Source organism: Lutjanus erythropterus, chromosome 8, assembly GCF_056507025.1.
Source record: "Lutjanus erythropterus isolate fLutEry1 chromosome 8, fLutEry1.hap2, whole genome shotgun sequence".
NCBI lineage: Eukaryota > Metazoa > Chordata > Actinopteri > Lutjaniformes > Lutjanidae > Lutjanus > Lutjanus erythropterus.
Genome location: NC_139324.1, coordinates 7819825 through 7836467, shown reverse-complemented (window position 1 = coordinate 7836467; position 16643 = coordinate 7819825). Strand labels below are relative to the sequence as shown.

General features: G+C 39.8%; 1 protein-coding gene across 1 annotated transcript in view; it reads right to left on the bottom strand.

Annotated features, from left to right (window-relative positions):
* kcnh3 (potassium voltage-gated channel, subfamily H (eag-related), member 3) overlaps positions 1-16643 on the bottom strand; it is a 241798-nt gene that overhangs the window by 11718 nt on the left and 213437 nt on the right. The window contains exon 11 of the mRNA XM_084724378.1: positions 4240-4454. Within this exon, the coding sequence (XP_084580504.1) occupies positions 4240-4454 (215 nt within the window). The remainder of the gene's footprint in view (positions 1-4239; positions 4455-16643) is intronic.

The window sequence follows — 16643 nt, the reverse complement described above, 5'->3', positions numbered from 1 at the left end:
CTCTTGACAGAATCATATAAACTGTAGAACACTTGTACTAAGAATAACTGCTATAAATATCTGGGTGGATTGGTGCTAAATAGAGCATTTGGAAAAATATGGTTTGTGAACTGCGTGACTGTTAAGTAGGTTGTTTAGGGCACCAATTTATTAGAGCATGACTCCCTCACTTCAAGTGCACTTAGCACAAATTCAGTCTGAGACAGAGACCGGGAGAAAAAAACCCCATAAAGTATCTTGTTGCAAATTACAAATACTTACATTCAGTACAAACTTATATTATCATATTTTAAGCAGCCTGAATATTATGGATCTGATTTAAAATCCCCTAAAATGAAAGGATGCTATTTTTTGTTAATTATCCCACACTTCAGATTTAAAGTGGCCAATCAGTGGGAGGCTGCAAATTAAATAGTGCATGCTGGGTGGTTTTCGCCTGGAACCCAGAAGGCCATATAGCCCATATAAGTTATGTTTCGTAAACAATGTCACATATGAAACGTAACCATAACCTAACAAAGGAATTTTGGTGCAGAAACCTAACCAAACTGCAACCATTTCATAATGTTAACCACATAATAACGTCATGTGACGTTCGGTACACCTGTCACTGGTTCTCTCCAGCAGTCATATATGTTGTTTTAGGAATCACTACCAAGTGATCTATTCTGTCATTAGGTACCACGATGTATTGGTTGTTGTTAGCCACTTGTAGAGCACGTGTGTTTGCTAATTGCTGTTTTCTTCCACTGTATTTTAGTGTCATTCAGTAAACTTTCCTTATCTGCACTTTCTGATCATATTTTCAAATTAAAACCTTTATCTTCAACATATACCAAAGCAGCTTCTTTCCTCCAGCTACTGGTCATGAGGAACACAAATGAAAGTGTTCAAAGTGAGCGTGTTGCTGGACACACTCACATTTTTTTTTTCCTGCAGTTTAAAACTGGGAATTTTAAAGGAGTGATATATTTGCTGAAATAAATCATAAAATCATCACAATATGTCATCAGAGATCAAAGAATCATGTTACGTTGAAATACTCGCTAATAACACCACAGCCGCGGTGTCCCCGTTTGAAATGTCTATTCCAGAGCAGAATAACTGTTTTTGTTTATCCATTTTACAAATGAACAATGAATGTTCACTGAATGAGTAAGCGTCTGTTTATGAGCTGTAAGAAATCATTAATAATCTTATAGAAGGAGTAGATGTCTATACCTGAACAAAATGTTCATGGAGTTTGGCAGCAGTGAGACAGGCATCCACTGAACTCTGCTCCAGAGTGTGTTATTTCAGAGCAGTGGGCTTTTGTTTTCAGGGTAGTGGGCTTAACTTTACATTGATAGATAATTGACAGTTATAAACAACTGATTAACTTACAGTGAAGGAGTCATTGTTGCTTGTTATTGTCAGTTTTTGAGGTTGCATGTGTCTCATGCTCCTGTCCCTGCTGTGAGGCCGAGCTTCCCCGAGTCTGGAGAGGAGGGGGCAGGGGAAACAACTCGCCTCAGCCATTGATTGTATATTAAATAGGATTTCAACATATTTAATATTCAGTGTATGGCTTCAGTTCATTTTTGCATGTGCCATCACTACATGCTGCTCCTGTCTCAGTTTTGTTGCTATGAACACAATCATATCGTCATTTTTTCCTTCCATATTGCCTCTTGATATATCTGTTTACTGAGCTAGGAGGTGCTACACACCTGCAGGCTTTTTGTTTTATTCTCCAGCAGTCTTTTTCTTACACACATATGCAAACACACTCTCCTGGGCTGCTGCTATCACAGGGGTTCTGCATACATAACCAGGCTGGACATCTGCATCCCAGACCTAGGATACGGGCAGCAGCTTGTGCATCCTCCTGGTACCACTACAGACACGGGCTGATATGTGCACGCATTTGCACATTTGAATCCCACTCACACTCTGCGGTAAGTGTGCTGTGCCTTGGAGATACACATGGCACTGCAGCGGAAAGGGAGGACTTGAGGAAGAGCAAAACAGAAAATGAGATAGCCAAAGTTCCCCCTTCCCTCCTCCTCCTCCTCCTCCTCTCTCTTCTCCTCGGCTGGCTGGGCTATTTATATCGAGTAGGATCCAATCTTAGCAGCAGCTGCGGGGGACTCAGCCAGTCAGGGACAGCCCGTGCTTCCCCCCTACTCTATTTTTAGCTACAGGACAGCTTCAAACAGCAGCACTAAGCTATTCTTGTCCCTGTGTTTTGCTCCCTCTGCTGCTGCTGCACCAGCCGAAGGCAGGGGCTGTGCGTTTGAGCGTTTGATGGCAGTAGTTAAGAAAAAGCACTTCAAGGTTCTGCTTGTCAAGTTGTGATGTGTGCACAGATCTGTGTGAATTTTAAAGTAGTGGTGGAGAGGTCATGCATACCTTTTATCCATGAGACCTCTCTTAAAGCTGGCGTCTCCTCAGGCTTCCTGTTAGCACCATATAAAATATCATTTACACTTTCATGGCTGCACATGGAGGGGTGTCACTGAGTTGTGTACAGCAGAGTGTCGCAGCCGCCACAGCAAGATAGAAAGGTATTGACAAATATGGCGAAAGTACCAGAAGTTAATAAGCTGCCATTACTGCGGTGGCATCTCCCTACAGAATAAGCACGAATGAATGCAAGCTGCCATAAGAAGTTTACAAGTTTCTAATTTTGCACATACTTTTTATGTAATGTTACTTTTGACAACAATATCTAGGAAGTCTGGAAGAACCTGTGAAGTTCAGCTGCTCCAACAGTCGTGTCAAACTGCAACTTTGGAAAAAAACAGAATGTAAAATACACAAACCTTTACTTGATGAAGAGAGCTGCTGTCTGAGAGCAGAGACTCTACAGAGATTCACTGAGTGAACAGAGGACCATCATGTGTCAGAGTGGATCAAAAATATTTACAGGAAAGAGCTCTGTTCATGAAAATCTTGAATATCTGATTAAAAATGTGAATTCAAATATATTTTTAATATATATTACACAGTACTTCACTTAAATGTGGCAGAGGTGGTCTGTTTTTCTCTTCTCCATTATCAATTTCTGGCTATTGTCACAACAAAGGTCTAACTAGTATGTAAAATTTTAACAACATTAATATCACCATCCTAAAAGAAACCTTCATCAGTCACTGAGGGACACTATTTATGGTTGTCAATCCAATTATCTAGTCTGTCACTGCAACAGCAGTGACGGTGTCTAAAGGGGAACCTCAGACCCACAAGATCTTGCAAGAGTGAACATTTTAACCGAAGCCATGAAAATCTCACAAATCTGAGGTTCTCTTCTAGACACAACCAGCAGACACCAAGAGTGACGGACTTGGGTCCCAACCCAGTCTTAAGATGATATGTTATTCTAAAAATAAATGTTTCTTGTAAAAACTTTTTCATAAAACTTAAAAAAAATACAAACTAAATTTGCTAATTGGGTATAGTAAAAAAAAAAAATCATTTGAAAATGATTGTGTAAGAATCAGAGAGATTAAGGGAAGACATTTAGCTTTTTTGTCATGGTTGTCGTAGTTCTATACAGTGTGGCATGTTTATTCATAAACCATCTACAGACAGTCTCTCTCTGACAGATTACTGGACCAGAATTTATCAAAGAGAAATGATCACACACAGCCAGTATAAAAGATAAAAGATGATTAAAAGTGTAAATAAAGCAGAAATGCTTAGTTTAACCTTTTCATTTGCCTCTAATTCTCACTTTCTGACACAAAGTTTGAGAAAAAGCAGCAAACCTCATGACCACAACGGTTTAGTCTAATCTGTTCACTTTAAATAACTTCATTTGTCCCTAAAAGAGCAATTTGAGGAAACAGGACTTGAAAACACAAAAACATAAAGCCACAAACAGTTCATTCACAACTGGGGATGGGTATCATTTAAAAATTACAATACCAGCACCAGTATCAGTCCAAGTAATATCAATACAAAAAAGTACTTCATTCAATACCTTTTTTTGAAGATTCTTCTCAATGAAGCACATTTGCAGTGATTGGCCACAAGCAAAACCATATAAATATGTTTTTTTTATGTTTTTTTTTATACATTTCTTTTCTTGATTTAAGCACCAAAAGTAATGAATGAAGGTGCCTTTGTCTGGAGAAGTTTCAACACTACTTGGCATTGGTTTATTTCAACTGATACCTTAAAGATATTGAGTATTGATACCCAGCCCTAATCAGAACTCTCTCTCCTTCAACAATCTACATTACTGCGTGTACTTACATCAGCCCCGTGGCCCTCTCGCAGATTGTACGTGAGGTCGTGCTGTATCTCACTGACAAACTTCTGGGCGTACTCGGGGTAGAGTCGGAGGACCTCGCGGAGGCCCTTCAGGCTGATGTACTGCAGATCGCAGTAGGTCAGGGCCTTCACGTTGGCGTTGGTCTTGATCACCTGTTCCTTTGTCAGGGAGTCCGAACCAATCAGATCTCCTTTACCTGGGGAGGCGAACCGACACACAGACAGATGTAAGACAAATACACTCAAATGCACAAAGATACATAGACACATTCCTGCCTTTGAAGCAGTAATCAGTGTATTTTCACTAACAGTCTCCACCTGAGGGAATCAGTGAAGTTAAATAAGTGAAACACGTGGAGCTGCAGATCATCAAAGACAGAAGATCAAAGAATCAGGCTTGCAAAGTTATTTCAGCACAGACAGGTGGGACAATGTGTTGGACTGTGTGTTTAATATACCTACCAGGAGTTCATTGTGACTTAATTTTCTATAAAGATATACCAGCTGCACAGAGCAGAACTGTACAGAGTCAGTATTATTACTGGCCTGGTGCAAGTTGTGTTTGGTGGCTAAGAGACATATAAACTATTTGGTTAGAGTCCCTGAGTTAGAAAAATGAAGCACTTTAAACAGTTATACCGCTGGTTTTGCAGATCAAGATGCAGAGAGAAAGAAAGCTGGGTGTAACTTAATTAAACCAGAACGTCATCTCCAATTCCCTTTAAAAGCCAGGTGCGTCTGTGCCTTGTGCCTTGCTATTTAAAGAAAGTAAAAATTAATATTCTGATTAATAGCAGATGGATTGGAGGTGGGTGAAACAGGGTGAGGTGTCTGCCCATTAAGAGAGACACTGTGTCCATTTATGCATGAGGGACATCAGCATAAGTTGTTGCTCCCAACATTAAAACAAAGTAAATTGCTAAAATAAACGCTCACACATCAATTAACAGATGATTTAATGATTAGACAGTCTGCTTTCAGTCATTTTAAGTGCTTCCATGTCACAGTAATGTCACTGCAGCAAATATGGTTCATATTTAAGCAGCAAAAGTAAAAACTATACAAACATTCTTTTAGACAGCTCTGATGGAAGTCAGGATTTAAATACAGCTGCTTTACTCCAAACAGTTTCACTGTATGAACTTCAGCTATGTGTGAGATCTTTTGGATGTGTAGAAGAACACAAGACATTAATACACATTAGATTCTGATCAATCCTGCTGATGTAAACAATCAATGAAGTTACAGCGGCTGTGCCTTATACATAAATGTGTGTCTCTCTCTTAATGGAGAGTGACTCCACCTTATTTTACCTACCTGCAACCCATCCACTATTAATCCAGATGCTAGTTTTTATGTACCACAGATTAGGTGCAGAGTCTGTGGTTTTAACTGTGCATCATCTTGCTATCTGAATAATGCACTTTTAAATAGCAGGAAAATACTGCACCACTGACTTTAGCTCAGGTTTTGTTGGTCAGTGGCACAATTGGTTTACTGCCTCAAGACAGCAATATGCCAACAATGCACCAGGCCACACCTCATATGAAGACCAACACTCCTATGGGTGCACCACTGGGTGCATGTATATTTGCTACTTACACAACGGTATAGATTGTAAGCACTGTGAGCCACTTTGCCCCAGAAGTAAGGTCGGGTGTTTATGAGAGTCTAATAAAGAGGCATCATCAAATTGGCTTCATTGCATATATCCACTTTATACACTTTTTTTTCTTAAAAATCAGGATAGCTCTGATTTCAGCTTTGGTTATTTCTATGGATGTTCCTGGCAGTTTCCCAGCTCATTACATGCAAAATTTAATTTAGACTAATCAGCTAGTCTAACAGTAAAAAACCCTCAGAAAGCAGTTATTGAGCAAAACCTATTAATTGATAATGTTAAACACTGCCTGCAATAATATTGTGTGTGTTACAAGTAATTTGAAGCCATTGATTACAGTCTACAATCACCAAATCATATTTTAAAAGTTTCTGAAATGTATGGCACCTTGCACAGTGCAATATAAACATTGCACATTAATCTACAACACGTGACAATAATTCACTACTGTAGATACTTCAACTTTTCAGACCAAAAAGGATCGCAGGATGTGGGGCTAAATGACATTGTTTACCTGGAGCTGACGCTAGCTGCTAGCCTGACACAAAGTGTGGCTAACATTAGCGGTGCTAGCAGCAGCAGCTGCTCTGCTTGCAGGTTAGCGTCCGTGTCTGTTCTGTATATGGTCACATGTTGCTCCAGTCGAGTGGTTATATACCAGTTTATTCTGACACAGCCTCCATTCAACCTCTTTTGCATTTTCTATATCAAAACACTGACAAACCGCCTGGTTTTACGAGCTGTCATCTGTCAGACTTTGCTGATAAAAACATCTGAGATTGGGTGAACCATCGGGTCATACGCGCTGGGTACAGTTAACTGGCATTGTGCATGAATAAAATATCGATCAATAGTTTACCTGAGCAGCATTTCTGGTCCTGACTAGTGAGAATGGTGATGTTTAATTGTACAGTCAACTAATCGCACACATCCCTAGTTATTTTCTTTTTTACTGGTCACTTGAAAGTCCTCCAACCTAATACAGACTACTGGAATGGTCCTTTATCATACAATATAACTGGAGAAGACTTGTGGCACAACAAGTTCAATTTCTTTAACTCTTTTAAATGCATTATTAGACTGACATTTTTTCTTCAGCCAATATAGGGCAGGATCTTAACAGATGATTATTTTTAAGAAAAAATATGGACACCATTCTATAGCCTATTTCTTTAAAGGTAATCCTGTTAGAGAGGATTATTTTTTGAAAGCCCTGATGAGGAAGAGAGTTCAGTCAGTATACGCAATGCAAAGAAACTGTATGGCATTTCAAATAACATCTAAACCACAGACAGAGACAAAGCCAGGGTGTTGAAGATAAGTCCTACTCAAATTATTATTCCACAAAGGCCTTTATTCTTCAACAGTGGATAAACATACAGTATATCTGTGCAGTATTTTCATACATATTATTAACTGAACACACAGCACAATGCCAATAAGAAAATGGAAGTGTGTAGTCTGTAAAGTCTAGAAGGGGCAATGTTAATTTGTGAGGCTTCTGACAGACAAAGCCCTGCAGTGTGAGAAGGCAAAAATTCAAACAAAGGCTGCACACAGCTGAGAACAGAACAGTGAGGAAAAGAAAGAGGGGGCTGAAGAAAAGCAAGCAGGGAGGGAGCAGAGGCAAGATGGAGGGAGGCAGGGCAGGGTAGGACAGGGGCGAGCAGGGACCTCAAATGGGTGATGGAGTGTGGAGGAGGACTGTAAAGAGGGAGGGAGGGGTGAGAAGATGAAGAAGGCACGAGAAAGGTGACGGAGAGAAATTGAAGAGGGACTCAGTGTGGGGGTGCTGCAGACTGGCATGGGTTGATTGAGGGGAAATGGATGGGCGGGGTGAGAAAAGCGACAAGGAGGGGGCAGGAGAGAGGCGGAGGGGAGCAAGTGCTCAGAGCATGCCATGTGAGCAGCAGCAGCTATTGGACATGGCCCTCCACCCCTCCTGTGAAGCTCCAACCACGTCCACATCCTGCCGTTGCCACACTCAGCACAGTCCAGCAGTCTTCCGCGCCCTTGTTTCTTGATCTTCACCCCCCCCCATCTGCGCATCTACTTAATTTGGCATGATGGGCTCTTCGCATGCCCCCGTCTGTCTCTCTATCTTTTTCACATTACTCACACTTCTGCTCCTCCACTCATTTTCATTCCCACTCCCCCCGCCGCCCCCCCCCACACACACCGCAGTTCAGCTTTTGTCACAGAGATGATGGGTGGCAGCAGAGCCCAGTGTCAGCAGCGTCAGGGAAAGCTTTTGCTCATAATCACAGCAAAATGTTAAACTGAGTCGGAGATGAATACTCAAAAGTGACATTTAAGAGTGTCTATTTGTCTCATCTTTAATGTGTCGGTGTCTGCGTGTCTGAGTATAGGTGAAAAAGACGAGGGCAAGAGCTTATGAAAGATGCTCATTTCATCAGTGTCATTTTGACAGTTTTTTTGTCTGTGGTATTTCTTTGGTCCTTGCTCTGAATGTGGAATTTCACTGATATTTCACACATCACTTGTCGTCTTTTGAAAAGAAAAAAAAAACTTCAAAATTACAGTTCTTCAAATCATGGCACAGCAGCTACACGGTAGGCCTGATGGCAGCAGCATAATGGGATCTTACCTTCTCTAACTGACACCAAACCTGCTTCTCTCATCCAGCCATCCTAACTAATAAGGAAGCCTGACCTAGCGTGGAGGGTGGGGGGGTTGTAATGAAATAAAAGGTCAATTTTTTTTACTTGTGTCACACACCATTAATTTAAAGTAAGACATCCCTCCCTACATTATACTAATTTGGTGTGATGGTCGAAGTAAAGGTCAATTTTAGATCAAATTTACAGGCTGATCTAAGTCTTACGTCACTGCTCCTGTTTTGAGGACATTAGCAGCAAATTAGTCTCGGTGCTGACTGGCTGAACAGATTCTAGCATCATTGGTAGGATTAACGTATTTTATTTGTCATGCATGGATCCAAATGTTCTACATAGCCATTACAAATTAGATTTTGAGCAGACACATTGCCTTCCCTGTTTGCACCTGGCATTAGCATATGTTTTGGGTGATTGAATCACAAGAGGACAGAGGTGACAGAAGTACACACATTCTTTACTCAAGAAGAAGTACAGATACTTGTGTGAAAAAGAGATTAAAAGAGTAGAGGTGCTGATTCAACCTTTTTACTGCAGTAAAAATGAAAAAGTCCAGACTCTGAAATGTACGGTTTCTGTGCAAAGCTAACTGAATCTTTTCTCTGCGGATGAGTCTCTGTCTGTCTGTTTCAGTTTGTTATGTCTTTTACAATGTATTTGTCATTACATTCTTTTACACCATTTTCATCTTGTTAAGTCTTTTACATTGTTTTAGTTTTGCTACGTCTTTAACGTCATTTTCATCTTGTTATGTTGTTTCTGTCATTATGTCTTTTACGTCATTTTTGTCTTGTTACATATTTAATGTTGTTTTCATCTTGTTATAAAAATGATGTAAAGACATAACACGATAAAACAGATAGAGAGGGAGAGACTCTCATGGAGAAAAGGTGAATTTCAGTTAGTTTGTAATCTTCTATCTGTTTTATACCATTATTGTAATGCATACTGACTCACAAAGGAAAAGAAACTTTCTGACCTCTCTGACTGAAGATTCGCTTATTCCACTTTCAAAGGGCAGTCCTACACCAGTCAAAAACAAAAACGCATTCTTTGCAAACGGAAATGACTTATTTGCGGGGAATTGACATTGATCAGAATTGGTCACTCGAGACACACTGTAGTGTCAGGTGAGAACAAACAAACTTAGAGCTGCACTTGTGGTATGATCACCCAAGACACATGTTAATGCCAGGTGTAAACAGGACCTCAGTGTGCACGTTGCAATCGTGTCTCAGTTTTTACGACCCCCCCCCCCCCCCCCCCCCCCCTCCCCGACCCTGTTTTTTGTCCCAGCAGGTAACACACAGCTGGACAACTAGGACAGTGGTCCTCTAACAGTCAGCCACAAGTTCTACCACACCCAGGATCCCTCTACATGGAGCTGACTTGTCCTCCCTACATCCACCTGAGTCTCCACCGCACACTCCTACACGTATGTTCAGCTAATGCTTCCATTATTAGCCATTAACTTGTCTTTCTTTCTCTCTTTCTCCCACAGGAACCAAGGGGGACAATGCAAATCAAACGTCTGTTTGATCTGAACCTTTTTAATATCGGCACAAAAGCGGGAGCATTCCTGGAAGATTGCTGTAGATGTAAGTTCTTGGTAAAGGCCATGATTGGTTGTACCAGGGGAAGAGCTTCCTGGGCTCTGCAGGGCTGTGCTCCATCCACACTTCAGCATTAATAATCAAGGTGCTTTTTAATAATGCAAAATCTATTCATTATTAATACCAGCACAGCACTGCATTCCGTCTATTGATGTGTGTTTGTATGCGCGTCATGATCAAGATCAAATATGGGCCAGGAGCTTGGCATTTGAAGATAAATCCACTTCATGTCACACACATACACAAACACAAACAGAGAGAGAAATGCAGGCACAGGTACAGGTCATTAATTCAATACCTTGACCTTTTGAGAAAGGGACTTTTGAGACATACACATCTGTCCATGGTGCACGCACAAACGAGCACACAACCCTCCCTCATCTCTGTGTCTATCACTTTGTATTACACATTCACACAAACACAGCTCAGCAAAGCTGTTTGCTGGATTAGCGTTGCAAAGGCTTTGAAGCACATCCAGAGGAAATTAGATTTCAGCCTGCGAGACAGCCAACTAAAGAAATTATTCCAAGTTGTTGTCACAGGTGTGACATTGTGTCTGACCACACGATTTCCAATTTGTTACATTTTTTTTTAGTGTTGGTCATCTTAAACTGTCACAGTTAAACACCGGTTGATTTTTGTCTTAAAGTCTTGTGTGTGTCTGCAAACGTATAGCCTCTGATGTTGCCAGAGCCATTAAGGGGATAGTTCAGATATAATGTTGTCAGCACACCCTCAGTTTGGAGAAGCAGAGAGGACTACCAGCACGGAAGCTAAGCAATGTGGACAGGGTCAGCAACTTAAAAAAACCCTTTTAAAAAATAATGTATGCTATATTTAGAACATTTTCACCAATTTACTTTGCCATCACACAGCCTTTTCCAATGGGAAACCACTGTTAAATAAATCAAATATCACTCTTGCCAAACTAACCAAACTCCATAGGCAAGATCAGCAATTTTACCTTTCAGAACACGGGCGTTGCTAGTCTACCGCTGCCTCAGTCAGTTAGTTTGTTTGTGCTATTGTGTGACTTTGGTGTTTTGAAACGATAATTCAGATCAACTGAAGTCACACAATAACAGAAACAATCTAACAAATCAAGGCAGTGGTAGACCAACAACTCCCAGGCTGGGAGTACATACCCAACATTCCTTAGTTGCAACTTCTTAGATGTGAGGATTTACAGCCCGTTTCTGTTTAATCTCACTGGGGAATATATTTTGGTTTTGGACTAATGGTCAGACATTTTTCTGACATTTTTAAGATACTATTTATGGATTAAGTGAGAAACTACTCAGAAAATTAGCCCTAAGCATCTGTTTTGTCCATCAAATGAAACATGTTGTTTCTCCATGACCTCCAGAATGACACTCTGATGTCCCTTTCAGCAGGACAACATCATGTGACTGTGCCTTCCAAAAATGTTTTACAAATCATTGTTCAGAAATAAATCAGTTTTGTATTGTAACATATCTGTGGTTAATTAGGTTTGGGTAGATTTGGGCACAAAAATGACTTGGTTTTGGGAAACATTTTGGCTTAGGTTAAAATTCAGACTGTTACAGAGAAATGTAATCTGTATTTGAAATGGTTACTTTGTTAAGGTTATGGGACTTTTGTCATCGTGGTTACAATAACAAATACTTGGTGGTGGTTATGCTGTGGTTAAGAACAAACATTAACTGTCATTTGAAAACATGAAATGGAGGTGGGAAGTAAGTACAAATACTTTGTTACTGTACTTTAGTACTTTTGTTCAAGAATCTGTGTAATTTTTGACTTTTACTCCTTACATTTGATCACAAGTATCTGTACTTTACATTTCCAAAATAGGTTTGTTACTTTAGTTTTAATGCATTTGAAGGGAATGATTTATTTTTATCATGTTGTTGCGGTGCCTTCCCAACATCAAGACTGATTTCAACCTAAATGGATGAGACGAACAACAACATAGTGAAACTGTATTCATCAGTGCATGTCGCACAGAACAGACATAACAAGATGAAAACAATGCAACAAGACTAAAAAGATATGACAAAAAGAAGAAAGAAGATGAAAGAGATGTAACAAAACCAAAAAGACAAAAAATGATGAAAAAGATGAAAAGCAGTGTAAAAGATTAAAAAGACATAAGATGACAAAAAGAATGTGTAAAAAGATGAAACAGACATAATGTGATGAAAAATGGTGCAACAAGATGTAAAAAGATGTAACAAGACAAAAAAAAAACAATGACTAAAGAGAAATAACATGAAAAGTCATGTAAAACACACAGAGAAGACGTAAGAAGATGACAATAATGTAACAGGACAAAAAGGATGCAACAGGATGAAAATGAGGTGATATAAAAATGCAACAAGACGAAACAGGCAGAGGGGTAGACTCGTGGAGAAATAAGGTTCAGTCAGTGGAAATGTCCTTCAGAGGACGACTTCTCACTTTTATACTTTGAGTACATTTCAGAACCTGTACTTTTTCACCTTTACTTGAGTAAAGAAGTTGAATCAGTATTTCTGCTTTTATCAGAGACTTTCTTTTCCACAAGTATCTGTACTTCTACTTGAGTAAAGAATGTGTGTACTTTTGCCACCTCTGACAGCAAACCCACCCATCCACAAATATATGTTGTATTGTGGGTGACACAACTGATGCTGTTATTGTCTTTAGGAGGGTGGAAAGAATGAGCAGAACAAAAAGGAAAGAAAAAAAAAGACCCCAGTGCCTCTTTAATTAATGAATATGATGGAGTAAATGAAGTGTGAATTGTATTAAGGTATAGAGATGACCTGTAATGTGACAGTGGTGGTTGTGATATCCATGGCTGTGGTTAAAGTAGTCGTGCAGAGCATGACTCTCTGGGTTTTCCACCCACACACCGTCTGAAACTCAGCCCTGTTTAATATTAGACTGCACTGGAACTCACACAACTCCGCCTTCACATCTCCAGAGACTCCAGAGATGAGGACATATGATCACACACACAAATGTTTTCCTCACACAATCACATGCTTCTGCCAGAAATCAAAACTCAGTCTCAGTGTGTGGAAGCCTGCAGCTTGTCCTCTGTGTGCAGTCCCACCACGGGCATCTACACCAGCAGACGAGCTTCACGCACAAACATCAGCTCTATAAGTTACTCTGTCGGTGTGTCTACGTCGGTCGCTTGGTCAGTCCACAGCCACAAAAACAGGATAATTCCTGGAAGTTCCCCAGTCACAGTTTTCACCATAGGCGGCTGAAATTTGGCATAGATGTCAAGTGTTTGCATGTGTGTTTGTGTGTGTTTGTATGTTAAGACGTGTGTTTGTGTTCGTGCAAATCAGCTACAAGGGGACGTGACAATGGGAGTGGCCTATGATAAAAAGATGAACAACTTTTAAATGAATTCACAGACAAACACAAGATTTAGTGGAATATTTGGTCATGAGTCAAAGGACGGGTGTTCATGACAACTGGCAAAAAAGGGGCATGACAGTGGGAGTGGCCAATAACAAAAAAGTGCATACATTTTAAAACAGACTCTTCTGAAAGACATCACTGCACTCTGCACTGTTTCAGTAGTGACTTATGCCCCGCCCCCTACATTTTAGTCATGTCCCTTTTCATAACTTAGGATCAGTTTGTCATAGACTCTTGTAGAAGATATCACTGGTCTAAGCATACAGTATGTCAATGGTGTGAGTTAGCCCCTGCCCAAATGCTTTAGCCACGCCCCTCAATAATTTATTGCCTGTTTGTTTCAAGCACTTGTGGGAGTCATTACTGGACTAAGCAGAGTTATCGTGACAGCTTGCCTCGCCCCTATACCTTAGCCACTACCCCTTTATTAATTGTGAATCTTTAGCCAAGGAAGTCAAGTGATTGTGTCTGAATGCATGCACACATGGATGCTTGTGCTTACGTACACACAAGGGAACAAACATTTTAGCTTCACTCAAACTGTAACCCCAACATGCTAACATACTAGAAATCCATCCCTGCTAGACCATTGATTGTTCTGGCAACAAATGACAGCCAATCAGACGACATTCAGACCAATTCTGAAATTAGTCCGAGGCAACAAATCTGGGGAGATGAAATAATTGATACAGGTCCGTATATCTTTATAAAAATATTTACAGTTCAGTGATATGATAAACAGTTTAATTTTGTCATTAATGCAGCAACCGCTGTTAAGACAAAGCGGTGTCCACTCCCACCACACTCTGAGAACTGGACACTACTAACCTGACATGCCAGATGGTTTGTTACACACAACCATCTGGGAAGTCGTCCTTAGAAACAGTTTGGAAAAGGGCAGGCACTTAAAAAAAAAAAACATTTGGCAGGTGATTGGATGAACCATCTGTCTATCATGTCTAACACTGGCTAACTTCAACCAGTCAGATCAACTTTTGCTGAATCTGGTCAGAAAAAGATTGAAAACATCTTTTTCATGGAGAAAAGCCTTCAGTGTTGTTCTTTGCTCTTCTTTCAATGAAGAAATACTCTCCAGATGCTATCGCAGTATCTATGCTAACCTCTTCAGGAGATGCCATTGTTAGAGACGGGTTTCTTCGATGGATGCTTCTCGCTGTCATCACAGCTAAAACCACACCCTGTAGCTGCCAGTAGTCCTTCCTAGGACACCGATTGGCTGCACCACTTTTGGTGCAGACATAAACGGATAACTTGAATCCTGGCTAAATGGATTCTCACATTATCTTGCAAGTCCAGCTGCCTTGAAATGTAAGGACACTACAGCATGCCTGGATATACACATTTATCATGGAAGAAGGTGGAAAAAGCACCTTTGTGAGCAGAGACAGCAAATATTTATGAACAAGTATTAGACAAAAAAAAAACTATTTTCACATTTTCAAATTTCTTTTAGATTCTAATTTACATTCAAAACTTTTTTGTTATTTAATTTTAAATACTGCCACCCTCTCTCTTCCTTTGGTAATGACTGAGGTACTATTTGAAACCACAATCATGCTACTCAGATTTCATATTGGCATGTTCCTAGTTTCAAAAAACATAACTGCATGCCGCCCACAAAACATCTTGAATCGAGTACTAATTACAGCTGCTGGCTGCCAGTAAAGACATCTGACAAAAAGAAGCTTCCAGCTCTTCTGACAGCTCGTATTACAACTCTCATCACTCCTGTGGCACCTTCATACCTTCTCCAAGAAAACTCGCTGCTCTCCAGGAGACGTTATTTTGGTTTATTATAAAGGCGTTTTCTCAGACGTGTGAACCCTGATAGCTGCATTTGCTGTTCAGCTTTAAGTCCTGTGTGTATAAGTTGTCCTTGTTTGACAACAAGTCGATGGCACAAAGTCTGCTAACTGGAAATCTTTTGGAAGTTTGGAAACTCTGAGCACACTGAAGGCTCTGGAAATTTTCCAGTGAGTTTTTTTTTTTTTTTGTCAAAAGTAACACCCTGTTCCTCCAAATATCCTCTGATGCAGTCCAAGTTTCTGTAGGTGTCTTTTTTCCTTTTTTTTTTTTCCTAAATTACTTTCACTGTTACTGAAGCATAATTAAAGCTTTGAAATAACAAAATAAAGAGTGACTTTTATTGTGAAGAATTTGCAAGAAACAAAATGTGTTTATCCATCCATTTTGTTTCATTTTTGTCTTGTTACATCGTTTTTATCTTGTTGCATCTTTTTTCTTGTTAGGTCATTTTTTGTCTTGTTACGTCTTTTTTATGTTGATACATCTTTTTGTCTTGTCATGTCATTTTTTTGTTATGATGTTTTTACATCATTGTTACAGTTTTTGTCATGATTTTGTCATTTTTTCCATTTAATTTCATTCATTTTTCATTTTGTTATATACTCTTCATCTTGTTACACCAGGGGTCTGCAAACTTTACTATCAAAAGAGCCATTTTGCCCCCTCTTCCAACAAAGAAAAATACACAGCTTATAAAGTTTTATAAGTTTAATTCTTTTTCTATTTTTACCTCTTATAACAAAGGAAACCCCCAAACAGAAGTGTAGTGTACATGTGTAGGCCTACTTTGAAATGAATTAAACACTGAACTATGCAGGCCTGCAATCAACTGAAGCACCTGAACATACAAACAAAACTACATCAGCTCCCGGTCTAAAATAAATGTTTTTTCGGAAAAATAATAGCCTATAAAATGCTGGTGTTCTCACCTGTTTAATGTGACTTGTGTTTCTGAAGATCGCTGCAGATCTTCTCTATGTCAGGGCTGTGAGATGTGACTTTGATCTTCACACAGGACTGCAGGCTGTCATGTGTGAGGCGGAAGGTGATATTTGGACTTTATGAAGTTCATGCTCGAGAAAACCCGCTTGCATAAGTATGTTGAGCTCTAAAACTCCAAATCCATACTTTTTCATGTTCATATGTGTGTCAGGAATGGCGTTCCATGTTTCAAAAACAAGTTTGTCGGGTTTTGGGAGGTTTTCAATATCACTCCATTAGTGCTCTTTAGTGAGAATGGCCTCCTGACGGGTGACTTCTTCAAGATCTGCTGTCAGGCTTTTGAAC